The sequence below is a fragment of the Dendrobium catenatum genome, unplaced genomic scaffold (genome assembly GCF_001605985.2).
Source record: "Dendrobium catenatum unplaced genomic scaffold, ASM160598v2 fragScaff_scaffold_803, whole genome shotgun sequence".
NCBI classification, from domain to species: domain Eukaryota; kingdom Viridiplantae; phylum Streptophyta; class Magnoliopsida; order Asparagales; family Orchidaceae; genus Dendrobium; species Dendrobium catenatum.
Genome location: NW_021319265.1, coordinates 38,300 through 65,766, shown reverse-complemented (window position 1 = coordinate 65,766; position 27,467 = coordinate 38,300). Strand labels below are relative to the sequence as shown.

The 27,467-nt window shown below is 38.5% G+C and overlaps 1 protein-coding gene across 6 annotated transcripts in view; it reads left to right on the top strand.

Annotated features, from left to right (window-relative positions):
• The window catches only part of LOC110105715, a 44,019-nt gene that overhangs the window by 6,861 nt on the left and 9,691 nt on the right, over positions 1-27,467 (top strand). For 3 of the 6 annotated variants that reach the window (XR_003701422.1, XR_003701421.1, XM_020835317.2), the window contains exons 5-7: positions 2,493-2,715; positions 18,430-18,521; positions 18,611-18,746. Coding sequence is in view for 3 of the 6 variants with exons in the window: in XM_020835317.2 (XP_020690976.1) it covers positions 2,493-2,715; positions 18,430-18,521; positions 18,611-18,746 (451 nt within the window). In the remaining 3 variants the exon portion in view is untranslated. Of the gene's footprint in view, positions 1-2,492; positions 2,716-18,429; positions 18,522-18,610; positions 18,747-24,527; positions 24,860-25,261; positions 25,301-25,632; positions 25,885-25,973; positions 26,391-27,037; positions 27,424-27,467 lie in introns of those variants that run through there. The other 3 variants (XR_002304172.2, XM_020835315.2, XM_020835316.2) reach the window with 3 other exon arrangements.

The following is a 27,467-nucleotide window of genomic DNA, read 5'->3' as shown; positions in this document are numbered from 1 at the left end:
CCATCCTAGTAGAATGACAGCGGAGCTGCTGCTTGGCTCTATTCTGAAGAACCGAGCCTCGTCCAGTTCCGTCCAGCTATCTATCCATGGATACATTTGGTACAACTTAGTTATTTTCTTTTTTTATTTGTAGGTATAGCTAAATAAGTAGCTAGCTAATGTGTCTTCTATGTATAAATAACTGGCTTATGTTTTGCAAATGCATAAAGAAATAAAAATTGTTGCACTTTTTTGTTTCCATTTTGTTTTATGTTTTCTGCATCCTGAACTAAGTTCAGATGGTGCATCCAAACAAGAATTGGGTTATTGTAGCTTTAAGAGAAGTAGCTGTTTGCATAGCTGATTGTCCTTCCAGCCACCGATCTAAGCCGCTCCTTCTCAGGTAAGTCCAGTGTCACATCCACTTGCTTATCATCGTGTATGGTGTTATGGAAGAAACCTTTGAAGTGGTTTGATAGAAATTCAAGTTTGTTTTTGTGGAGTTTTTTTGGAGGCCTAGTGCTACTCATGGTTTAAAATTGCGCAATATGAGGCTCTCCTCGAGGCCCGCCTTTGCGCAATTCTAGTAAAAAGCGCCTCGATGCTTACGCCTCGAGTTTTTTTTATGAGGCTTGCGCCTCAACTTGGTTGAGGCCCGCCTCGCCTCACTAGCACGAGGCTTACATCTCACGCTATATATATTAAAACTTACATAAATGTTGAAGTAAATGCCCGACATTGGACTCTATAGGAGAGGAGGAAGGGGAGAGAGCAGTTCAACATAATGATGATTCAAATGAAGAACCCCTTAGTGATGACAGTGCTGATGACTTATGAGTTCTTATGTGATATGTCATTGCTATTTATTTTTAGAAATTGGAATTATATGTTAATGAAAAGAATACTAGGATTTGGGAAAGATTGAATTTTGAGTTGAACTATATTTCATGTTGTCTTATTATTGAGATATTTTGATTTCACTTTATATCTTATGTTTTTTTATATTTTATATTATTCACTCATTAGTATATAAAAAATTTATCATTTTATGTTTACACAATCTTTTGATTTTGAGGCTTACGCCTCAAAACGCCTTAAAGCTTACGCCTCGCCTCACGAATGAAAAACGCCTCAATACCCGAATACACAATTTTAAACATTGGTGCTACTATATAAGTGGGATTTTATTTGTGGAGATTTGGTAAGAAAATATGCCAGGTTTGGGTTTCTAACAATATATATAGATTTTTAAAATTATTTTTTTTTTGTTTTTATTTTATTTTATTTTATTTTTTATTTATATTTATTAATTTTTATTTTTTTTGGTGTCTAACAATATACCAATAGTTTGTTGATGAAAACTAGGGTTTAGGTCGATGAATGGATGGAGAGTAGGATTTAGATTAAGTTAGGAAGAAATTAAGTTTTGGGAGGTAAGTGGAAACCATGAGCTCATATTTAGGTTATATGATAAAAGAAGAACAATTCCTCACTAAAAGAATTTTGTCCGAGGAAAGCACTTAGTCATCTCAAGCAAAAGAACTCGAAATTGGAAAATCAAGCAATCTAATTACATTGCATTGATAAGTCTAATATAACTATACATAAATTTCCAAATTATCCATTGTAAATAGAGATTCAAATAAGAGTTCTTAAAATTTTTTAAAAAATTTAAATTAAAAAAAAAACAGTCATTGCACATTATAGTAGTAGTTAAAACCATTCTTTGGAATTTTAGGAGATCTACCTTGAAGCCTTGAATTGAGTATAGAGGATCAGCCATGCTTGAATTCAAATGGGGATGATTAGTTGACGGCTTGACGCCATCGAATCATCTTGAAAATTAAAAATTACAAAAAAATATTTGATTTAATTAATTATATGTTTTATTTAAGATGGTGGAACTTGGTCTAAGATCATATCATTGGCCTATTGACCTCTTGATGTTTTTGCATCAATTTCACCGCTCCACGAAAAAATTCTATTCTAAAGAGTTGAATCAAGGCAATCCTCAACAAAATCTGTGAAGGTGGATAATTCTTCCATATGAGTAGGAAGCTTTGTTGTGTATCTATTTTTATTGGTACTTCATCTGTGATGATAGATTCAATCTCAACGAAATTTGTCCAAGATGTAAATGATGATCATGATCTCCTACAAAAAAGTTTTTCTGTAGGTCAAGGTCATATAATTCAACGATAAGGCAATACATCTTCAATAGTAAATACTAGACTAATAAGCATATAGGGTGGAAATTCAAGATAGTGTTCATAATGTCCAAGTTATCTAGCAATTTTAAAATGGTCATAGGCACTTGAAGCTTTTGTATTTAGTAATAGCATAACATTCAAGATGAATGTGTATTAAAACATAATCTCCCTAATGTTGGTAGGTAAAGATCCCATTACCAATGCTTTTACCTATTTTGTCAAGGTTTTATTTACCATCTCATTCATTACTAACTTGAATATGATATTTTCTAACCTTTTGCTAAAAATTTATTTCATTTACAGGTGAGGATAACCCTTTCCTCATAACTCCACTTATGGGAAGGGCAAAAGTCTTCAGATTAACTGGGCGGATCACTAAGGCAGAATCTATTTATCACCGGGCAATTAAAATCTTGGAAAAGTGTAGAGGAATGGAAAGCGAGGAGCTGGTGGTCCCTCTATTCGGCCTTGGTGATCTCTACATTAGTGAAGGGAAGGCAAGAGAGGCTGAGTCTTGCTTTAGCAGGTCAGACTATTCTAGATTTAATATTCAATAATGTTTGATGTTACATGGAATTGTAAAATTTTGTCGTAAAACATGTTGCATTATTGGACATAAAATAATGGATTGTTGGTCTTATCATTGAATAATATGCATCTTGTAGTTGCCTTTCTGATCGTCTTGTGAATGTTTGATTAGACAATAAAGGAGGTTGTCATCAAATAATGAGATACAACCACTTTTGTGATAGATATTGAGGTCAACTCAAATTAAATAATTTATTTATGAAAAAAAATAAACCATGCAGTTTTTTTTTTTTTTTGAAATTGTTGAAATCCAGCCGTTACTAGAGGAAAGGATTTGACGGTCACAAAGAGCAATCCGTGGGAAGCACTCATGAATCACGTTGAAATGCCTTCCATAGATAGGCAGCTGATTTAGGAGGAGTTATATTTCATTATTGTGTAGTTATTTGTTTCCTTTTCTAAACATCTTGTATAGATCTATATATAGGGAAGAATTCATGCAATAAAGCTTAAGCTTTTCCCTCTCGTTCCTCTCAATTTAACATGGTATCAGAGCCAATCCGCCGGCCTTCATCGCCGACCCAATTCTGAAACCGAAGCCCTCGATCATGCAAGGAGTTGCTGCAGACGGAAGCCTCGGTTCTGCCAGTTACTTCCGCAGACAGAGGCTCCGATTCCGCCAGGCACGGTCGAAGGAGAAAAAGGGAGCGAAGTCGACGAAGGGAGGCTCCGATTACGCCAGGGTAGTCGACGAAAGCTCGAGCGGCTGGAGCTGCTCCCGATCTGACCGAAAGGGAAGTTGACGAAGGAGCGAAGCTGACGAAGTAGCGCAGGGAAGTCGTCGAAGGAGCGAAGCCGCAAGCTCGAGCTACTCCCGCTTGAGTTCCTGCATGCGTGCCCTAAGCTACCCGGTCCGTTTCTTTTAAAGAGTCCACGGCTCGGTTTGTTTATTAAACCGGTAAGGTACTTTTTCCAAAAAAAAAAAAATCAACCTTTATTGTCGATTAGAAAAATCTTGAAAGCCTTCATTGTGGTCCAAAAATCAAATAGATAGTCCTCATTACTATTATTTGATTCAAAAATGTCAGAAATTAACTCTTCTTCAAACACTGACCAACTTGAGGATTCTATGGTGCACCAAGGACGTGGTGACCTTCTAAGCATTCAGTCTTCCTACGTCTAAATGGGAAGAACTACCTGAAGTGGTCTCAATTTATGAAAACCTACTTTAAGGGGAAAGGTAAAATACATCAGCTCCTTGGAGGAAAACCAAAAGAAGGAGATCCCAAATTTGGGGCATGCAGACTCCATGATTATGTCATGGTTGTGGAATTCTATAACTCAAGAAATTAGTGATACATTTATGTTTCTTTCGACTGCAAAGGACATATGGGATGATGCCAGACAAACCTTCTCTAAAGTTCGTGATGCGGCTCAAATCTTTGAAGTTAAAGTCAAAGTTGGAAGAACGAAGAAGGGGAGTAAAATTGTGACGGAATATGCCACCATTCTACAAAATTATTAGCAAGAACTTGATCACTATAGGTGCATAGAAATCATATGTCCGGAAGATGCTGCGATCCTAAAGAACTTTATTGAAAAAGATAGAGTTTGTGATTTTCTTGCAGGACTAAATGCTGAATTTGACCAATTTAGAGTTCAGATCCTCGGCAAAGAGGAGACCCCATCACTCAACGAAACCATTTCTCTCATCCGCGTAGAAGAAAGTCGACGAGGAGTGATGTTAGAACCAAAGGTCGTTGAAAGCTCAGCAATGGTGATGAACAAAGAATCATCATGGAAGGAGAAAGGTAAAGATTCTTCAAAATTCAAAGATAAAAACTCACTTTGGTGCAGGTATTGCAAAAAATCAAGACACACAAAAGAAACATGCTGGAAAATACATGGAAAATCACCCAGTAAGGAGTGGAATCAAAAAGGTGGAACAAGGAGCATGTCGCAGGCCAACAACACTACATGTCAGCCCACCCCAGAAGCACAGTCCACCCTTGGAGAACTCAAGAGAGAAGATATTGATAAACTTAAAAGACTCTTGGTATCCCTTGAAAAACTAAATGCATCTTCCTCACTTGCACTCTCAGGTAAGTTTCCGATTTCTATTAGTTTAAGTGCCTCTAGAAATCATTTAAAGGAATTATGGATCATTGACCCAGGAGCCACAGATCATATGACCCACTCACCTAACCACTTCATCAACTATACTCCTTGTCTAAACAACAAGAAAATCATCACTGCTGATGGTTCTCTTACCACAGTAGCAGGCCAAGTAGACATAACATTATCTCCCGCACTCACTCTAAAAAATGTGCTCCACGTATCTCAATTATCCACAAATCTAATTTCAATCCAAAAACTTACCAATGATCATAATTGCTAAGCATTATTTAACCCTACCTATTGCTTATTTCAGGACCATAGATCGGGGAAGAAGATTGGACTTGCTAAGGAGAAAGCTTGATTGTATTACTTGTAAAAACTGAACCAATCTAAAAATAGCTGCTCTATGTTGTCCTTAGTTGATAAAAACTCCACTATTTGGCTTCATCATTATAGGTTAGGACACCCATCTTTTGATATCCTAAGATATATGTATCTACAACTTTTTCAGAAATTAAAAAATAAACATCTTCATTGTGAAACTTGTGAGTTAGCCAAACATAAAAGAACTTCCTTCCCAAGTAAAAATGAGAGATGTGATACTCCTTTGTACCGTATTCACAGTGATATATGAGGACCCTAAAAAATCCCCAATATCTCTGGAGCACGATGGTTTGTATCATTCATTGATGATTGCACTAGAGTCTCTTGGATCTATCTCCTCAAAAATAAATCAGATGTTAGCATCATTCTTCCCATATTTCATACCATGATCCAAAATCAATTCGGGGTGAAAATAAGAAGATTCCGCTCCGATAATGCCAAAAACTATTTTAACCAAACCATTTCCTCCTTCTTTCAAAATGAAGGGATCATTCACGAGTCCTCCTGCGTTCACGCGCCACAACAAAATGGGATTGTAGAAAGGAAAAATGGTCACCTTCTAGCCTCCACTCGAGCTTTTCTATTCCATTATAATATACCCAAATCCTATTGGGGAGAAGCTCTCCTAACTGCAACGTATCTCATAAACCGTCTTCCTTCAACAACACTTGGACTAAAAACTCCAATGGAATTTTTATCCTCATTTTACCCCGAATTTCGAACCCATCATAACTTTACACTAAAAATCTTTGGGTGCACAGCCTATGTTCATATCCATAGCCAAAATAGAGGAAAACTAGATCCAAGAGCACTTAAATGCATTTTTATTGGCTATTCAGCTACCCAAAAAGGTTACAAGTGTTATCATCCTCCTACAAGAAAAACCTTTGTTTCTGTTGACGTTAGTTTGGATGAACAAAGTTCCTATTTTTTCAAACCTCATCTTCAGGGGGAGACTGAACTTGAGGAAGATGAGGAAAATGAACTAACACCTCTTGACCTTCCTCCATCTCAAACCAATCCACATGAAAATCAGGACAAGGAAACAAAAGACAAAGCTGTCATTAGATTTGGGAAGGTATACTCCAGGCGTACAAATTCATATTATACTCCAAAGCAGATCCAAGAATCTGAACCATCTCCTGGACATAAGGTAAGCTCTCCACCTCCCTTATACCCCTATAACCAACTCTATATCCTTCAATAACTTCTCATCTTCACATAAAAATTTCTTGGTTACACTAGAAGATATCCATATTCCTAAAGATATTTCTGAGGCCTTATCTGATAAAAATTGGAAAAATGCCATGATAGATGAAATGCAGGCCCTAGAAAGAAATAAAACATGGGAAATCATCACTCTACCGATAGGAAAAAAACCGGTTGGATGCAAATGGGTATTTTCCGTAAAGTACAGAGCCGATGGCACACTAGAAAGATATAAGGCAAGACTAGTGGCAAAAGGGTACACTCAAACATATGGCATTGACTATCAAGAAATATTTACACCTGTAGCCAAGATGAACACTGTCAGAACACTACTCTTACTAGCAGCAAAATACAACTGGTATTTGGAACAATTGGATGTGAAAAATGTATTCCTACATGGGGATATGGAGGAAGAGATATTTACGGAAATACCACCAGGGTTCAAGGAAAAATTTGAAGGTGACAGAGTATGCAGATTAAAAAAGGCTCTATATGGGCTCAAACAATCACCAAGGGCCTAGTTTGGAAGGTTCTCTAAGTTTATACTCCTTAACGGGTATAAACAAAGCCAAGGGGATCATACACTATTCTTTAAACATTCAGACTTAGGGGAAGTTACAATATTGCTAGTGTATGTGGACGATATTTTCTTGACTGGAAATAATGAAAAGGAGAAAGATAGTCTAAGGAAAAGTCTTATCAAGGAATTTGACATCAAAAAACTTGGTAGACTAAAATACTTTCTTGGAATTGAAGTTGCTCACTCCAGCAAAGGAATTTTTATCTCACAACAAAAGTACATTAAAGATCTTCTAAAAGAAACAGGGAAACTAACCTGTAAGCCAGCACCAACACCAGTAGAGCCTAATCTTAAACTGGGGGAAGCTAGCGAGGATCTAGATGTGGATAAAGGAGCCTACCAGAGACTGGTAGGGAAATTAATCTATCTTTCTCACACTAGACCAGATATAACATTTGTTGTAAGCATGGTCAGTCAATTTATGCAAAATCCAAAGAAGTTTCACATGCAAGCGGTTGACAGAATATTGCACTACCTTAAAGGAAACCTAGGAAAAGGGATTCTCTTTAAGAGAGATAGAAGAATAATCCTAGAAGTATACACACGGATGCTGACTATGCAGGATCACCTGTTGATAGAAGATCTACATATGGATACTGCATATTTCTTGGAGGTAACCTAGTTATATGGAGAAGCAAGAAACAGAATGTAGTGCCAAGATCTAGTGCAGAAGCAGTATATCGAGCTATGGCTTTGGGAATATGTGAGCTACTATTGATCAAAATAATCCTAGAAGACTTAAAGGTCAATTGGGATGAGCCCATGAAGCTACATTGTGACAACAAATCAGTAATCAGCATAGCCCACAATCCAGTCCAGCATGACAGGACCAAGCACATAGAAGTGGACAAGCATTTCATTAAAGAAAAACTAGACAGTGGTCTAGTAAGTATCGAATATGTATCATCAAAAGATCAACTTGCAGACGTTCTTACCAAAGGACTGGACAGTTCTGCCTTTCTCAGGATGCTTGACAGATCCATATTTCCCAGCTTGAGGGGGAGTGTTGAAATCCAGCCGTTACTAGAGGAAAGGATTTGACGGTCACAAAGAGCAATCCGTGGGAAGCACTCATGAATCATGTTGAAACGCCTTCCATAAATAGGCAGATGATTTAGGAGTTATATTTCATTATTGTGTAGTTATTTGTTTCCTTTTCTAAACATCTTATATAGATCTATATAGGGAAGAATTCATGCAATAAAGCTTAAGCTTTTCCCTCTCGTTCCTCTCAATTTAACGGAAATGAACCATGGAGTTTTCTTGCAGAAGCTAGAATTTTGAATTTATTGGCAAGCAGAACTTTTGAAATTCTATTCCCTTTTAGATACTCCATAATATAGATGCTACAGTAGATTTGCGAGTTTATGTTAGTTTAGTATTGAAGGATTTTGAAAGAAAAGTAATAGACCTAAAATAGCATGAATAAATATTGTTCAAAAAGTTTTTTGTAAAATAAGTTTAATGCCTCAGGTATAACACAAGAAAAATGAATAGAAAATGTAATTTCATAAATTCAATTCAAAATAATTGGATATAAGGCTACTTTTGATGATATCCACAAAAATCCAATGGATTTCTCCATTAGCTAAATTCCTTGATATAGCTTTTTCTTTATGTTGGGAGGAAAGGACTTGATGTGTGTTATTAACATGTAATAGGGCCTATAAATAGGCATATAAAGGATACAATTAGGAATTAAGTTATTTAGAATAATACCCTCAATTTTCATGATATTTTCTCCTACCATTATTAGGAGTCCTACCTGATAAATTAATATTACTAAATATGCCAACACTCTTCTTAAGCTAGACCATATATACCAGCTCCAACTTTTTAAATAAATGAGACAAAGATAGGTATCCTCTAGCATTGGTAATGATGTCGACCACTTGTTTTGAATTTAGGGTATTTGGAGTAACAATTTTTTTTAAAGTGCATCTCATGTGAAATGACAATATACTTCAATGTGTTTGTTTCATTTATGAATAATAGGATTGATGGCAATATAGATGACATGCCAGTTGTCACAGTATAGAGTCATAGACTGGATAATAGGAAACTAAACTTTTTAAAAGAGTTTTAATCCACATCATTTTGCATGTTAAAATTCGATTTCAACACCAACCAAAGTATACATCAATTTTGTAAGTGGATTGTATCATTGCCAATTCTTTTAATTATGAGGGTACCCAATGAAGATGCATCCAATAAAACATCGAGTTTGTTTTGCAAGTGAAACTCACGAATGAAGAAGGTACAGTCAAAAGCTTATAGTGTAAGGAGAAAATTAGTTTTATGGAGACGAAGGGTTGAGATGGATGATTTATGATCCAAGAGTAGATAAGATGATGAGATAAGATGCAATTAAGATAACATCCCTCATAACATATGAGGAATAGATAGAAAACATCCACCAAAGTGCAAGAAATAGCTGAATTTCTGAGAAAATTCGGTTAGTTTGATGCAGAAATTCTCAATTTAGTAGAGAAAACATAAAAATAAATTCTCTAATTCAGTAAAATAACAATAAAAACAATAAATGATACAAGAATCTTCAATTCAAGAGGAAGAAGCAACTCTCCAAATCTCTAGCCAAAGAGCCCAAAAGCAAAACCCTATATCTCAAATTCAACCACCAAATTCAAGATGAAAACATAACCTTAGCAAGAAAAAGATTATTTAAAGCAAAAGGATAATTTGTTAATCCCTAAACAACCCCTAATTTGAATTTTCTCTCCTAATCCAAGCCTTCATCAATGTGTAAGCCCCAATCATGCTGCCGCCCACCCTGATTTCCATCTCCCCTGTGTCCGTCTCCTGTAGACCTGGACCGATCCAAGGGGGGCCTGGCCCAAGGGCCGATCTAACATTACCCCCCTCCCAAAAGCTCACCTTGTCCTCAAGGTGAAATGAAGGAAATCAGGTAGTCCCCTTCATAAAATCCGCACTTCTTTGTCCCCCCCCCCCTTCCTGATCTTACCTCTTTAGAGCTCCAATGGTTCTTACACCACTTCCAACTCCTCAGTTAGTGTCACCGATAATTCTACACTTACTACATGCTCCTCCAGAGCTCTCCTCAACTGAGATACATGGAAGACTAGGTGTATGGTGGCGGTTGGGGCAGCTTCAAACGGTATGCCACTGCTCCAATCTTTTCCACTATCTTGTAGGGGCTGAAGTATTTTGGGGATAATTTCTCATTCCTTCTGTTGGCCACTATCCTCTGTTTGTAAAGCCGCAGTTTTAAGAACACTCTTTTCCCAACTTCAAACTGGATATCTCTTTTATGTGCATCAACCTATTTCTTCATGATCTGTTGTGCTCTCAATAGTTGTTTCTTCAAGTCCTCCAATACTCTATCCCTTTCTTCCAAATATTGTTCTACTAAAGGGACTGGTGTGTTTCCTTGCCCAAAGTGCACCAAGTGTGGCGAGTCTTCTCCATATAGTATTTTGAAAGGGGTCAACTAAGAAGTTGAGCAGTACGAGGTATTGTACCAATATTCGGCCCAAGCTAACCACTTGGCCCACATTCATGGTGTTTCAGAAGCAAAATAACTCAAATAAGTCTCTAAGCTTCTGTTAACTACCTTCGTTTGCCCATCCTTCTGAGGGTGGTAAGTTGTGCTCCTCTTAAGAATTATACCTTGCAACCTGAATAGCTCCCTCCAAAACTGGCTGAGAAATACCTTTATCTCGATCAGAAACTATCGATTCTGGAACCCCATACAATCTAACAACATCCCTGATGAATGTTGCAACTACTATCACTGTAGTGTAGGGATGTCGTAAGGGAATGAAATGTGCATATTTACTCAGCTTGTCAACCACCACCAATAATTGTGAAACTCTCAAATCATTGTAGGCCATCTATGAAATTCATGGACACCTCCTCCCATACCCTGTTTGGAAGTGCCAAGGGTTGTAGTAACCCCTTTGGAGCCATCGTCATATACTTATTTCTCTGGCACACCTCACACTTTGCCACTCTCCTCCACGTCTTTATGCATACCCTTCCAATATAATTTACCAGCCAGTCTTCTGTACCCCATAATGGCCTCCAACCATGCTCCCATTGAACTCCAATCGTAGGTGGGGGATATGGATGGAGGTTCGGGGCATCACAAATCTTCCTTGGTACAATAGCCTCTCTCTGTCGAGGGCGTAGCCTTGGTGGCTGCTCCTATCCATTAGCAAATCCATCTGAATCTTCTTCAACTCTTCATCCTGCTCACTTTATTCCTTGATAGCCCCCCAATCTACCATCAAGGGCACTGAAATGGTAATCTCCTGGAGCTCTCTTCCACACTTGGATAAGGCATCAATCGACTTATTCTCCAACCTTTGTTGGTAATGGATCTCAAAATCATATCCCAAGGCTGTGGATAGCCACCTCTGATGTTCCTTAGTCACCATTCTCTTCTCTAGTAGATATTTCAAGCTCCTTTGATTTGTCCTGACGATGAAGTACCGATCCAGCAGGTATGGACGCTACTTCTAAATTTTTAACATGATGGCCATCAATTCTCGTTCATATCAGACTTCAGTTTGGCTCTAGTTGTCAACGCCTGGTTGAAATAGGCTATGGGTTTATGATTCTGTATCAGCACTGCTCCGAACCCATATCCGGATGCATCTGTCCCCACCACAAAAATCTGACTGAAATTTGGTAAAGCCAACACTGGTACTGTGGTCATTGCCTTCTTAAATTTCTCAAAAGCCTGGGTAGCCGCTTCTCCCCATAAGAAGCTATCATTCTTTAAGTGTTCTGTCAAAGGCCAGGCTATATTATTGTACCCCTTCACAAACCTGCGGTAGTAACCGTTCAATCCTAAGAAACCCCTCAGCTCTCTCAAGTTCGAAGGTACAGGCTACTTTTGTATTGCTTCAATTTTGGCTTGATCGGCTGCTGCCACCTCTTGAGATACCATGTGCTCCAAGGACTCCACACTGGTCTGTGCGAAGCTGCACTTCTTCAAGTTGGCCCTGAGCTGGTGCTCCTGTAGAACTCCAAAGACCACCCTTAATTTCTCTAGATGCTCCTTTTCGGTCCTACTATACACGAGTATGTCATCAAAGAAAACTAAAACAAACCTTCGGAGGTACGGCCTGAACACCCCACCCTATTCATCAATGATTGGAACGTAGTAGAGGCGTTTGTAAGCCCAAATGGCATCACCAAAAACTTGTAGTGCCTCTCGTGCCTCCTGAAAGCCGTCTTTTGAACATCCTCCTCCTTCATCCTGATTTGATGGTAGACTGACTTTAAGTCCATCTTGGAAAACACCAATGCTCCATATAGCTCATCTAGTAGTTCTTCGATCACCGGAATGGGAAATTTATCCAGCACGGTCTCCTTATTCAACGCCCTGTAATCCACACAAAACCTCCAGCTTCCATCATTTTCTTGACCAGTAAGATTGGACTAGTGAAAGGATTAACACTTAGCTTGATGATTCCCGCTTCCAACATCTCCTTGATCCACTTCTCAATCTCATCCTTCTAAACTTGGGGGTAACGATATGGCAGTAAACTAATTGGTGACACCCCCTCCAAAATGATTGTATGCCCCTGCTCTTTGGGTGGTGTTAAGCCTTGAGGTGGTTGGAAGAGCTCTCTGAACTGATGTATAAGTAGTTGTACTGCAAGAGGGATATCTCCAGCTTCCCCCACACTGAACCCCCTCCAAGCATTGCAGTTCCACCAAATATCCTCCTCCCACCTCCAATATAGTCTTTATCATGGATTTGAGAGATACTCCGACCCTAGATAGCCCTGGATCACCATCCTCCTTCCTCCCACCACTAGTTCCGTCCTCAGTGCTCCCTAATTGGCCTTGGTATTCCCAAGGTTTGCAATCACTTCATCCCCAGGATAATATCAATACTCCCCAACTCCAAGGAAAGAAAATCCTCTCTCACCTGAATCCCCTGAATCGTCAGCACTACTCTCCTATACATTCATCTACCCATCTCCACCTTCCTAGTGCCCATCATCACTCTATAGCCTCCAGTGTCCACTAATTTTATTCCCAACAAATTTATGATCTAAGTAGAGATAAAATTATGGATAGCCCCACTATCTATTAGCACTACTACCTCTTTGTCATCTATTTCTCCCTTCACTTTCATGATGTGATTTGGCGTGAATCCCATCACAGAGTTTAGAAAGACTTCTGCAACATCCATATGCAACTTCTCTTCCTCTTCCACCACTATCACACTCTCACCTCTCTCTTCCGTTTCCTTATTATCACAGACAGTGAGAACCTGAAGAGTTTAGCCCTTACACCTATGCCCTGGTATGTACTTGTCATCACATTTGAAGCACAACCCCTTAGCCCTCTTCTCCTATATCTCCTTCTCAAGAGGCTTCTTGAAATTACCCCCTTCAGCTTTCTCCCTTGGTGCTTCTTTTAAACTCCCTGGTCCAGGCCCCTTTAGAACTAATAAAGTGGTGGTTATCCTATATGACCCCCCTCCCGTGTTGCTCCCCCTAGCCCCTCTCTCCAGATACTTCTGGTCCTCCACCAACTGTGCTAGCTCCATAGCTTCCCCTAAGTCTTGTGGCCTCATCACCCTAACTGTTGCTCAGATATTCGGTTTAAGCCCCTTCATAAAATTTCCTTCTAGTACTATCTCTGAGAGTTGATCTAGCCTACTATCAAGGTACTCGAACCTATTTTGGTACTCTGTCACGGTCCCCTCCTACATCTGGGCGAAAAACTACTCATAGAAGTTTCCTCCCCTACTGGTTCGGAAACGTTCTAATAAACAGTTCTTGAACTCTTTCCAGCTCTAAATGGGTCGCCTCATGTCTCGCCATTGGTACCATAACAATGTCTTCCCTTCTAAGCACAATCCTGCAGCTGTCAATTTCTCCTCCTTTGTCAACCCGCTGACTGCAAAGTATTGTTCTATCTTGTAGATCCAGCTATGGGCATCCTCACCCTCGAAGATGGGCATCTTCAGCTTCCTCATCTTTGGGTCACCCCCGTTTCCCCTGAATCCTCCATAGCCTCCCATTCTTCAAAGGGGAGGTGCTCCCCAGTTGTCACGATCTTCCCTCCGGCGCTCATACCCAAACACTTCATCAAAATCTCCTCTGTTTCTTTTAAAATAAGCACCCCGGTGATCGAAATCATCCCCTATCCTCACAAAATCAGCACCCCTTCTTTCATAGTCAATGCGCATGTCCTCCCTAGAAAGTGATTCTAGAGGAGGCATTCCATCTTCACCCTCCAAGATCTTCACTTCTGGATTTTCCTTCCCCTAAACGTGTTAGGATTCCCACCTCTTCCATGGCTGCCGGTAGTTTCCTTTGTTTTCGATGTCGCCGGATTGGGTTTAATTTCTAGCAATTTCTTAGCATATCTTCCACCACGGCGAACTTTTCCTCCATCCTTTCATTAATGGATGCGATCTAATTTTGAAAATCAGAATTTTTTTTTAAATATGATTTGAGTTGCCCAAGTTCTCCCTCCAAGACTTCAACTTTCCTTCCGGACATTGATATCCCTTAGATCAATGTGCTTTGATACCAATTTGATAGAAAACAGCCACCAAAGTGCAGGAAATAGCTAAATTTCAGAGAAAATCCAGTTTGTTTGATGCAGAAATTACGAATTTAGTACAGAAAACAGCAAAACAATTTCTTCAATTTAGCAAAAGAACAAGAAAACCAGTAAACGGTACAAGAATCTTCAATTCAAGATGAAGATTCAACTCTCCAAATCTCTAGCCAAAGTTTAGAGCCCAAAAGCAAAACTCTAGATCTCAAATTAAACCTCCAAATTCAAGATGAAAACCTAACCCTAGCAAGAAGAATATTATTTAAAGCAAAAGCATAATTCATTAATCCCTAAATACCCCTAATTTGAATATTCCAAGCCTTCATCAATGTGTGAGCCCCAATAATGTTGCTGCTCACCTTGATTTCCGACCCCCCGTGTCCGTCTCCTGTAGACTTGGACCGGTCCAAGGGGGGCCGGTTCAGCTGGTCTAACATAATATTCTTGTGAAACATTAATATTATGGAAATATTACAAAATCTAGTGATTTTTGCATTCAATGACACCATTGCAGCAAGAAATATAATTGTGAGAAGTCTAATGAAGAATAGCATTGGTAGAACAGAATGTGTGGAACTGAGATTTCATGAATTCTGAAGTATTATTGGAAAGTAATGTTTTGATGAATTCTGAAGTATTATTGGAAAGTAATGTTTTGATGTTGGTGGAAAATGAAAATTTTATTTCTTGATAAAAAGTTCGAGATACATGAAGAAACTAGGAACAACATCTGAGAAAGTAAACCAATGTGACCTAGAAAAAATCATAAATGAAAGTGAAACAATAGCAGAGCCTAGATGAGCAAGGAATTGGCTTAAGAACCTTAATATTTGAGTGAATTAGCTCAAATGGACCAGGACAAGGACTAGTTGGAGAGGATGAAAAACGCAGATGATGATGGTTACCCAGCTCACATGCTTGACAACCATATTTTGACAACAAACAAAGAACCTAGTGCAAATCCTAAAGTCTATTGGGGGAGGATGATCCAACAGACAATGCCAATCAAGATTACCGTGGGAGAAAGAGATGACATATGGAGAAAGGAGAAATGTGTGCAATTATCTGTTATATTGGAAGAGACACTTGAATCTAAAATTTCAGGACATATTTGCGAAGTTAGTTACAATAAAAATAGAGGAGGAAACAACATGAGAAGCAAAGGCTTGAGAGTTACAAAATGAGCAATCATGTTTCTCTTAAGACAGCATTATGAAATCAAAAGAAGATGAAGTGGTAGAAGAACCATTAATAGGAGATATTCAAATTGTATGTTGTGTAATAGGAGGATAGCCAAATTTGGACCAAGATTGCTCTTTGGGATATTTTTTATGGCTATAGTGAGAGTTGGGGCCTTATGTTCACAACCACAATTAACTTGGCCCACTTGACTACCAAAATGCCCTATTGCAAAGTCAATTCAATAAAAAAATTGATGCTGCAGGAGATTGTAACTTAGTGACTTGAAGACTCAAAATAAGAACAATTGTAAGGCTGGGAATGGAGGAATCCACCATTAAATGAGAGTGCATATGTTGAAGGATGAATGAAGGCTGAAGAGAAATTTATCAATAAAAAACACTTCGTTATGTCGATGTCAGACCTTTCAAGCAGCTATAATGGAGTACCTCATATGATACTATACTAATATTGGATGGAAGGATCCTTCTATTTTAAAGAACCAAATTAAAGTATACGAAATTTATCCTTGAGATGCTACTTCCTTACAAATAAGCAGAGCGTGAAAAATCTCACATAGCCTTAGCAGTCTAATGAAATGTGATTATAGATAAAGTATTAGATTTGAGGCTATTCAACATCCTAGTAAGAATTATATAATATGTGCCGGAACTTGGCAGTAGTATTATGATTCAAAGGAGATTTATCAAGATTAAAGTACCTTTCATTGGAACCAACAAAAATATGAAAGGTTTCGACCATAAATGATAATTGGTATCATTGAACTTGATAAAGATACCCCTAATGGAGGAATTCATATCATATAAGGGAACTAGAGAGGCATTGATACCATGGAATATATGCAGAAAGCAATAGAAGAAGTTAGATTAGGGATGCAAATCATTAAGGAGAAGGGTGAAAGTGGGAGGGGAAATGAGCAAAGCCAATGTGAAAGGGATTGCATGATATATGCAGTGATGTTCGTCGGATGTAATGTGGTGTGCAACAACATGATGCAACTGCAAATAGCTATCATAACATGCAGTGTGCAACAACAAGAGGCACAACTTACAAGTAATGTGGCATGCATAAGCGGGATAGAAACGTGCTTGTGATTAGGGTTCAGAAGGGTGAATCGACATAGGCATGACTTGGGTAGAGAATAAGTAGTGTAAATGAGATGATAAAGTGCAAGCCAATGCTGTTGTGAATGAGGGAGGTGGGAAGGTTATGCATCTAGGGTTAATAGCCCTGCTTTTTTACCATCAATATTTTGAAAATTGGGCTAGATAGTAAACTAAAAGAACAAAATGTTCAAGGCCCAACTAGAATTTGAATGAGTTCAACCATAATAACATAATAAATCTTAAAATTATTTAATTATTTTCTAAATGATGCAATAATGATGAGAACATATAACAAAATAAAGAGAAATCATTTATATAAAACATGAACATGAAATAAGTTACATATTATAGATTCAAACACCTATATTAAAATTTATATAGCCTCTTCTATTTCCATCCATCAGAGTATTGATACTCTACGAATTGATTTAGGATAAGAGGAAGTATCAACTAAAATTATCTACAAGTAAAATTAACTTGAAATAATATTCACATAATTAAGATCATAAATAAATAATAATATCAAACAAAATTTGATTATGAATTGAACCAGGTACAACCAAATCATGAATGGTCTAACGATAAGTTCTTTATAATTCTTTCTAGTTCTTGCTTAGAATGGTTTTTAGAAATAGGGAAATTGGTGCTTGGTTAGACAGATCAAACCAGCCACTTAGATCCGATTTTTAAACCCATTGTTGTCATGTTAAGGGGAAAGAATATTTTTTTGTGTTATTAATTTGCAAGAGAACCTATAAACATGCATATAGGAGGACACAATAAGAAAGTAAATAATCAGAAATAATACCTCTAATTATGAGTATGGTATTCTGATGTAATCTCCTTCCATTATTTAAAATCCTATATAATAAATCAATATTACTAAGATAATAGCCCATTGTGTGGGCCTCCCACTAAATAAGTGAGTACTTTTTTTTATAGAACATAAAATTTATTTCATTTTCTTTTTATACCGACCCCACATAGTGGGACAAAGACTTGATGTTGTTGTTGTTGTATATTTCAATGCTTACTTCCACATTGAAGATATAATAAAATCCCATTAAAGGTCTCAAGTTTTGCTTGATTTATCATTTATGCGATAACCACTTGAAGTGCTTTAACTTGTGCTAGCAAACTTAACCTAAATTTATCATTGATGCCATTAGCTCCTTGAGCTTTAACTCTTGCATGTAGTTGGTGATCCCTCAGCAATTAGTCAGGTCCTTTAAATCTATTGATCCCTTGGAGTTAAGTGATTGCAAACTTGCAAGACCCTGTGCGCCTTGCAAAATATCTTCTAGGTATGACATGCTTTTTGAGTAGTCAATAAGAGTAGGATTTCGCACATGCCATCTTTTGTGTAATGTCATATCTTATTATGAGATATTTATTTGTATCATAACTTCTTTTTGTAATGCCAATAATACGTCTTCTCAATAAGAAGGTAATGCTTGCAAAAATGTCCTTGATTTCTGCTTTTTATTCTTCACGTTTCTATTTTATTGACTACCTATCTAATACTTTCTTTCTTGCATTCTAGAATTTTATGCATATATCAGAAGCAATATGGAGAAACCGATGGAAAGGTGGGAATAGCCATGTCTTCATTGGCCCATGCAAAGTGTGCAAAAGGTAACATGAGTTGCCACATAAGATTGTGGGTATTTTGATGTGCAATTTTCATAATTTTGGGCTTCCTCTAACTACTACTTATTTGACAGGAGAAGTAAAAGAGGCTATAAATCTTTATAGATCTGGGCTTCAGATCATTAATGAATCAAAATATTTGAATTTAGATGATGATCTTCTAGAAAAGATGAGAGTTGATTTAGCAGAGTTGCTTCATGCTACAGGAAGGTACTTTTGTTGATTGTTTATTCTAGCTTATCGTTATAAATAAGATTTAAAGCATTCTTCTGCTAAACTTTTTCTTCTTTAAGGAATTAATATAAATAATCATATTTTAAAGTAGTTCAACAAATATCTTATGGCACACCAATTGAATGGAGCTCCTGCTTATGCATTGTTTGGGGAGAGTTGATTTCGATGATGAATTTTAAATGTATGATTTTTGTTGGCTTCATTTATTTTTACAAATACTTGTATGTCCCTCTTTAATTTTCTAGATCCCAGAACATGCAATCAATCATTCAGGATCTTGTATATGCAGATTACGCACTTTATACTACTATATGAGTAAACTGTCCACTATTTACTTTGTGCGTGAATCCTATATATGCAGAATGCACACTTTATACCTACGTGACATGGTGAAGAAGATGTTGGATCTCCATAATCAAATGTCGGCATTAGAGGAGAGAGGGTCGGAAGGGAAAAATACAACAACAATAGCAACAACATCAAGCCTTTTTCCCACTGCGTGGGGTCGGCTACATGAATCCTTTTTCTCCATTGTGTCCTATTAAAGGTCAAATTCTTGTTTAAATCTAATAAAGAAAGGTCATTCCTAATATTTTCTAACCAAGTCTTTTTAGGTCTGCCTCTACCTTTCCTAACATAAGTCAAATCTAATGCCTCTACTCTCCTAACCGGGTCATTGGAAAGCCGCCGTTTTATGTGACCAAACCATCTAAGGCGACTCTCTCTAATCTTATCTTCTACTGGAGCTACTCCAACCTTTTCACGTATATGCTCATTTTGTATCCTATCTCTAAGGGTAAAGCCACTCATCCACTTGAGCATCCTCATCTCTGCCACACATAACTTAGTATATATGATGCTTCTCTTTTAATGGCCAACATTCAGCACCATAAAGCATTGCAGGCCTCACTACCATCTTATAGAATTTTCCCTTAAGTTTGAGGGGTACTTTTCTATCACACAACAAGCCCGATGCATTCCACCACTTCAACCATCCAACTTGAATTCTGCTGATAATATCTCCATCAATTTCACCATCACTCTGAACAATAGATCCAAGATATCTAAAATGTGTACTCTTGTTAATGACTTGATCGCCCAAAGTCACAATCCCCTCACTAGGTCTATTACTACTAAAATTACACTCCATATATTCCGTTTTAGATTTACTCAAGCGAAAACCTTTAGTCTCTAATGTTGACCTCCATAATTCAAGTTTACTTTCAACTCCCTCTCTAATCTTATCAACAAGAAGAATATCATCAGCAAAAAGCATACACCAAGGTACATCCTCTTGCAAATGTCTAGTGAGAACATCCATGACTAAAGCAAAAAGATATGGGCTTACGACCCAAACCCAACCCGAAAACTATGAGTTTGAGTTAACCCATTTATCAAATGGGTCGAGGTTCGGGTTGTAATTTTTGACCCATTTGAAAATCGTGTCGGGTTCAGGTTATCTCGCTAACTCGACTTTGACCCGATTTGACTCGAACTCTGAAAAGGCTTCATCGTCATTGCGGCTTTGCCTTCGTGGTGAGTGCGAATGTGCAGTCCAATACAGACGGAGACAAGCGGGGAGGCATAAGCGCATGAATGAACTCTGATGGACGCCTGACTCTGAGAAGAAGACCAAGCTGAAGTGACGAGCTCATGTTCATCTTCTGGTCACACACAAGTAGATTTGCTCGCAATCAAGCCGAACTCTGTTGCTCCTTCACATGCAAAAATGAGAGGAAGACTAAGTCGAACTCCTATTTGTCGTCTGGTCGCACAAAAGCAGAATCCCTTGGCTCCACTCTTATCTCTCTCGGGCTCGCGTGCTGGCAGCAGGAGCTCTCTCCGTTCCCTGTAAGCCGCATGCAGGAAGGCAAAAAAATAAATTGAATGGTTCACGAAAGGAGCTCTCTCCAATCTCTCTCGGGCTAGGCGCACACACGCAGGCGGTAGGAACTCACTTCGATCTCCAAGCTGCATGCTTTCTAAGATCTCTCCAAGCTGCTCGACCCTCTCCTGGTCTCCCTCTTACGCGCGGATAATTAAATGGTTCGTAGGTCGGGTCAGGTGGTGTCAACCTGACAACCCGTGCGTGTCGAGTTTGGGTTGAGAAACCTAGCCCGTTTCAAAATCGGGTTGGGTTCGGGTTGAGCTGTTTGGACCTGGGTCAGGCTAGGTTGGACTCAAACCCGATCCGTTGACCCGTTTTGAGACCCCTACATACAGAGGATTTAGAGAGAGGATTTTCTCCCATTGGAGTTAGGTAGCACTGACATCATCTTGGGGATAAAGTGGCTTCAGACCTTGGGGAATGCCAAGGTTAACTAGGGGGCACTGACCATGGAGCTGGTCGTGGTGGGGAGAAGAGTAGTGATCAGGGGATATGCATGGTTATCCAAAGCCATTTTGTGTCCCTCAAAATTATGGTGAGGAGCATACATAAGTTGGTGGGAGGTTTCTTAGTGGAGCTATAGAAATTAGAGGGGATTAGATTAGAGGAGTGTGGATACATTCCTCTTTCAGTACAGCCGCTGATATAGCAATTCAATGTGGTCTTTCAATCATCTCAAGGATTGCCACTACCACAGGAGCAGGATTATGCCATCACCTTGAGGGAGGGGGTGTTTACCCTCAATTTTAGAAGGATGAAATTGAGAAATTTATTAGAGAAATGTTAGAGACAGGAATTATCAGGCCTAGTGTGAGCCCTTTTTCTAGTCCAGACTTACTGGTTAATAAAAGGATGAGAGTTGGAGGTTTTGCATGGACTACAGTGCTTTGAATAAGGAAATGTATTAGACAAGTTTCCTATCCCAGTGATAGATGAGTTATTTGATGAGCTGAGTGGGGCAGTTATCTTCACCAAGATAGATTTGAAGTCTAGGTACCATCAGATCTGCATGAAAAGGGAGGACGTGCTGAAGACTGCTTTCAGAACACATGGACATTATGAGTTCTTGGTGATGCTATTTGGCCCCATTAATGCTCGAACTATATTACAATCCCTAATGAACAGGGTGTTCTAACCCTATCTTAGAAAATTTTTGTTAGTTTTTTTATGATATCCTAGTGTATAGCAGGTCAGCTGAGGAATATTGGGAGCACTTGAGGACGGTATTAGAGGTGTTATAGGAGCAGCAGTTGAGGGAAAATTTGAAGAAATGTTGCTTTGCAAAGACTAGTATGGAGTACTTGGGACATAGAGTATCTCAGGAGGGGTTGCAGATCTGGCTAAGATCAAGGCAATGCTGAGATGGCCATTACTAAAGAATCTGAGGGAATTGAGGGGATTTCTAGGGCTGACAAGATATTACAGGAGGTTCATGAGGGGCTATAGCACTATTGTCTGGCCACTGACAGAACAATTGAAGAAGGATAACTTCTTGTTGGTGGAGGCGGCCACAGTAGCTTTTGAGAGGTTGAAAAAGGCCATGACCACCATACCGATCCTGACTCTACCAGATTTCAGTCAGGTTTTTGTAGTGTTGACGGACGCATTAGGGATTGGATTGGGAGTAGTACTCATGCGAAGGCAACGACCCATTGCTTACGTCAGCCAGGTGTTAAAAGCTAGAGCTAGGTTGACATCAATTTACGAGAGGAAGTTGATGGCCATTGTGCTAGCCATCCAAAAGTCGCGACCTTACTTATTTGGTTGGCATTTCATTATCAGGACATGCCAGCGAAGTTTGAAGTACTTATTGGAGCATAGGATGGTGACACAGGAGCACCAAAGGTGGTTGTCAAAGTTATTGGGATAGGACTTTGAAATTCAAAATATGCCCGGGATAAATAACAAGGCAGCGGATGCCTTGTCCAGATGTATGAAGGAGCTCTAGAGATGGCAGTATCAATACCCCTTCTAGAGAATAACTAGGATGGTTATTCCTCCCCAGCTCCTCATCCTTCACTTGGGGGTACAAAAAACCTACAAGAGACTGGCAACATAATTGTATTGGTAGCTAGTTGTGAGCTATATTAGAGAAATAAGTATGTGAGCTATGTTAGAGGAATAAGTATATATCTATGGCTCCAAGAGGATTACTTCAACCTTTGGCTCTACCTGATCTGATGTGGGAGGTCTCCATGAATTTTATTGACGGGCTGCCCCGATCTGAGGGGTTTATAGTGATTCTGGTGGTAGTAGAAAGACTGAGCAAGTATGCTCACTTCATCCCTCTATGACATCCCTACACGACAGTGACAGTGGCGGCAACTTTCATCAAAGAGGTGGTCATACTGCATGGGATACCGGAGTCTATAGTGTTCGACAGGGACAAGGTGTTCCTCAACCATTTCTAGAGGGAGTTATTCATGTTGCAGGGGACAATATTGAAGAGGAGTATAGCTTACCACTCCTAGATGGATGGGTAGATGGAGGTGATCTACAGTAGCTTGGAGACATAGCTATGATGTTTTGTGTCGGAGACACCTCGGCTTTGGGCTAAGTGGCTAGCATGGGTAGAGTATAGGTACAATACTTTGTATCATTCCGCTTCTCAGATGACTCCTTTCAAAATGTTGTATGGAAGAGACCCCCCACACTTGATGCATTTGGGCAGGGGAGCACACCAGTCTCTTTAGTAGAGCAGTACTTGAAGGAAAGAGATAACGTAGTAGTACTTGTAGAAAAGAGATAATGTATTAGAGGAATTGAAGAGGTACCTGTTGAGGGCTCTGCAAATTATGAAGAAATAGACGAATGTGCATATGAAGGACATCCAGTTCACAGTTGGGGATAGAGTATTCTTGAAGTTCCGCCCTTATAGACAGAGGAAAGTAGCAAATAGGAGGAATGAAAACTGGCACCTAGATATTTTGGCCCCTATGAGATATTGCAGAGGATCAGAGCTATTTGGCTTACCGATTGAGGTTACCCTTGACGGCTAACATACACTCGGTGTTTCACATCTCCCAATTGAGGAGAGCTATTGGGGAGCATGCAGCTAGTTCAGTGTTATTGGTGACATTGACAGAGGATCTAGATGTGGTGTTAAAACAACTGGAGTTAAAAGGGGTGCAACAGGGAGAGGGTGGGATCAAGGAAGTTTTAATCAAATGGAAGCACCTACCCAACTATGAAGCCACGTGGAACCGTACGAGAGGTTGAAGTATCAATTTTCATCCTTCCACCTTGAGGACAAGGTGGGTCTTTGGAAGGTAGATATTATTAGATTGGCCCAACCGGTCCACATTGGATCGGCCCAAGTCTACACAAGGCGAAACAAGTTCCACCTCCTACTTGTGCTATGCGATCAGGGGGATCCAACAACGCCAATTAGGAATGTTTTGAGAAGATTTATGAGGGAAATTTGAATGTAGGGGGTGTTTAGAGATTTCCTTCTTGTTGGTTTGCATGAAGAAGTGTGTTTGCCTAGGGTTAGAGTTATTGTGAGTATTGCTGAAATTCTGTGTTTCCTTGCTTTCCTTGGGCTCTAGTAATGTCTAGAGAGTTGGGAGAGAAATATCCTCTCGAATAGAGGATCAATTGTATCTTGACATTTGCTTTCTGTTTTCATCAATTCTTACAATATAATTGATGTTTTTTTTTTCCCTTAGTTTGATTGGAGATTTGTGGTGAAGCCTCCCTGAAATTCAGATTTCTGTAAATTTTGCTTGAGATCTACAAGGGTTTCCTATCATATCCCAATCTCGATTGATGGAGATTCTTACTTTTAAATATTTATGGACCTCAATCTGCATTAATTTTAATTTGGTTATGTAATCTCATGGTCTTATTTATCACCTTTTCTTACTTAGGGAACAGGAAGGTAGAGAAGTACTTCAGGAAAGCCTTTTGATCAATGAAAAGTACAAGGGGATTGAGCATCCTAATTCAGTGGGTCATCTTCTGAATCTAGCCATCTCTTATTCCCGATCAAAAAACTATACTGAGGCTGAACGTTTGCTGAGAACATGCTTGCATATTATGTCTAAGACAGTAGACCCACGTGATCAATCCATCACTATTCCAATGTTACACCTTGCTGTTACCTTGTACCACCTAAAAGAAGATGAAGAAGCTGAGGACCTTGCTCTTGAAGTAGTTCAAATTCGTGAGAAATTAATCGGGAAAGAATCTCTTCCTGTTGGTAAGTACTAATGCTTTATCATCTAATCTGCATTTGTTTCTTAAAAATCTCGTGGTTTTTAACTGAATCATTTTCAGATGCCTGTGTTATGAGTTATTGTCACTTGGGTCTTATGATTCTGGAGTGCTATTGATTTTCTAAATTTGGCATCATGATGTTTTATTTAGAGAAAATAATCAAAATAATCTCTTTGACTCTTTAAGAATTTGAGGGACTAAAATAATTTTTAATATAGTTGGAGATCATTTTGATCATTCATAAAGAATCAGGGGACTATTTTGATCATTTACTTGTTTTATTTACTAAGTCATAGTTTGTGATTGCTTTTTGACTATAAGATCAGTCACTGCTGAGTTTTAACAGTTCAAACAATTTCTTACTAGCTGGTTTGTGTTTATGCAGGAATTCATAGATCTAGCATTGGAAAGATTCATAAAAGGGGTTTGTTTCCTTTTTTTTCCATAGATTTAGCATTGGAAAGATTCATAGAAGGGGTTTGCTTCCTTTTTTTTCTCATGGAAAGTTTTTTGTAAAGCCCCGTAAATCTAGTGAAAAAGTAGTCCTAAACATTGAGACATCTTAAAGATTGTTGTTTCGAAAGTTGAAGTGAACTCAAGCTAGAGCACTTCTTCGCTTGATAATTTTTTATTTAAGGGACAAAATCATGAGATCTATTGATTAAAATGGACAATCAAGATGTTTGAGTTTTCTTTGTGACAATTATTCCTTCCTAAAACAAAGTAATGATCATTGTATTCCTTTATAATTGGTAGGCGAAGCCCTTGATTGCTTAGTCTCCATTCAAACTAGATTAGAGAGGGACGACAAAGATATTTTAATCAAGTTGAGAAGAGTTTTGAGCATTCAAGAGAGAGAGCTAGGTCATGAGAGTGAGGAATCCTTAACAACATTGAAAAAGGTGGTGTTCTATTTGGATAAAATGGGGCTGAAGGATGAGAAACTGCCTCTCCAAAGAAGATTACATTTGTTAAAGACGAAATTAAAACACATAATTCCTGTATGAGGTTTGCATCTTCTCCATCTACCACCATTTTTTTACTTTCTTCTCCTCTCTCAACTTGCTTTAATGTGATCAAATACCCTTTCTTTGCAGCTCTTGCAGTTCTCTTCTAGCCAAAAGTTCTCTTGAAATAGAAAGCATGGAGTCCTTCCAATTTGTGTAAAGAATGTTAATGGAACTGCTGCAGTATATTCTTCAGCGCAGGTTCCCACAGCTAGTTCTGGATGGAATCCTTGGCAAGGTATTATACTGATTCTCTTGATGCAGAAGCATTAGTTCATTTAAATCACCCCATTCTTGAGTGGCAGCCTATATCTATCTATACGTTTGAGCTGTTGGAAGATTAGGAAGGCCTCTGAATGTATTTAAAGCGATAAATGTGTATTATTTTATGGTAGCAACATGTTTAATGTTAGGTAAAATGTTTAATGAATCCTTGAAGTGTGAAATGGAAGTATGAACTGGCAAAAGATTGATGAGATTTTTGAAATGATTTTCTTCCATAAGTTATTCTATGTTATCTCAACGAAAAATGAATAATCACTTTGATGTGCCATTATTCTTGCATAAATTTATATATTGTCAAATCAATCTTGTGCTCACTCCGCTCACTATCTATCATAGATAATTTTAGTGCCTTGATTACGAACAATGTCACACAGCCTTGAGAAATATATTGAATTGGAAATGCAAGATTTTTTATGTAACAACAACAATAACAATATCAAGTCTTTATCCGACTATGTGGAGCCGGCTACGTGAATCATTTTTCTCCATTGTGTCATGTTAAGGTGGCATCTCGAGACCAACCAGAGCGGGTCACGTCATTTTTTTTCTCGGTACCAGGCTCGGTACCGCTGTGTACCGGATGATGTTGTACGTTCTGGTTGGTCTCTAGACTATCCGGTGTCCGCACGGAATAATTTCTCACATTAAGAGTCAAATTTTTGTTGAAATCTAATAAAGAAAGTCAGTTCTAAGATCTTTTATGTAAAAATTTCAAAAATGGGAAAAAATTTTGAGGTCTTGTCCAATTAAGACAATTATGAGTTGCATAGGGCTGTCTTTCCTCAAACATGAATCTGACATTGATACAATGCAAGGTAAAATGAGACTGTTAGGATACTTATTATTTGCAACTTTATGATGTCGATTAGGTAGATGGAGTTGATTTTGTTAGTACCCTTCTTGAGACAATGGTAGCAGAACTCGGTGCAGCTAATGAGGTAACAAATGAAGGTAATGGAGGCAGTTGGATTAGTCTTCTTCCATTGATGGTGGAGATGAAATGACCCGAAGGAGGCAGCAAAGTGGAGCTGGAAGGTATAGAAACTATTGAAGATGGTAGGATAAATCATCACATAAAAGTTATTGTAAGGGATTTCGGATATGTTGGTGTTGATGGCTTTTTATCTTGTATATGCACATATAGAACATCAAATAGTATGAAAGATATTTGGATGCTGAAAGTTAGGAATATAGTCTATATATATATCTGTGTGTGTGTGCATTCTCAATAAAACAATGGAAGCATGTGACACAAGAATAGCGGATGCTTAAAGCATATGATCGATGAAAAAGGCTTCG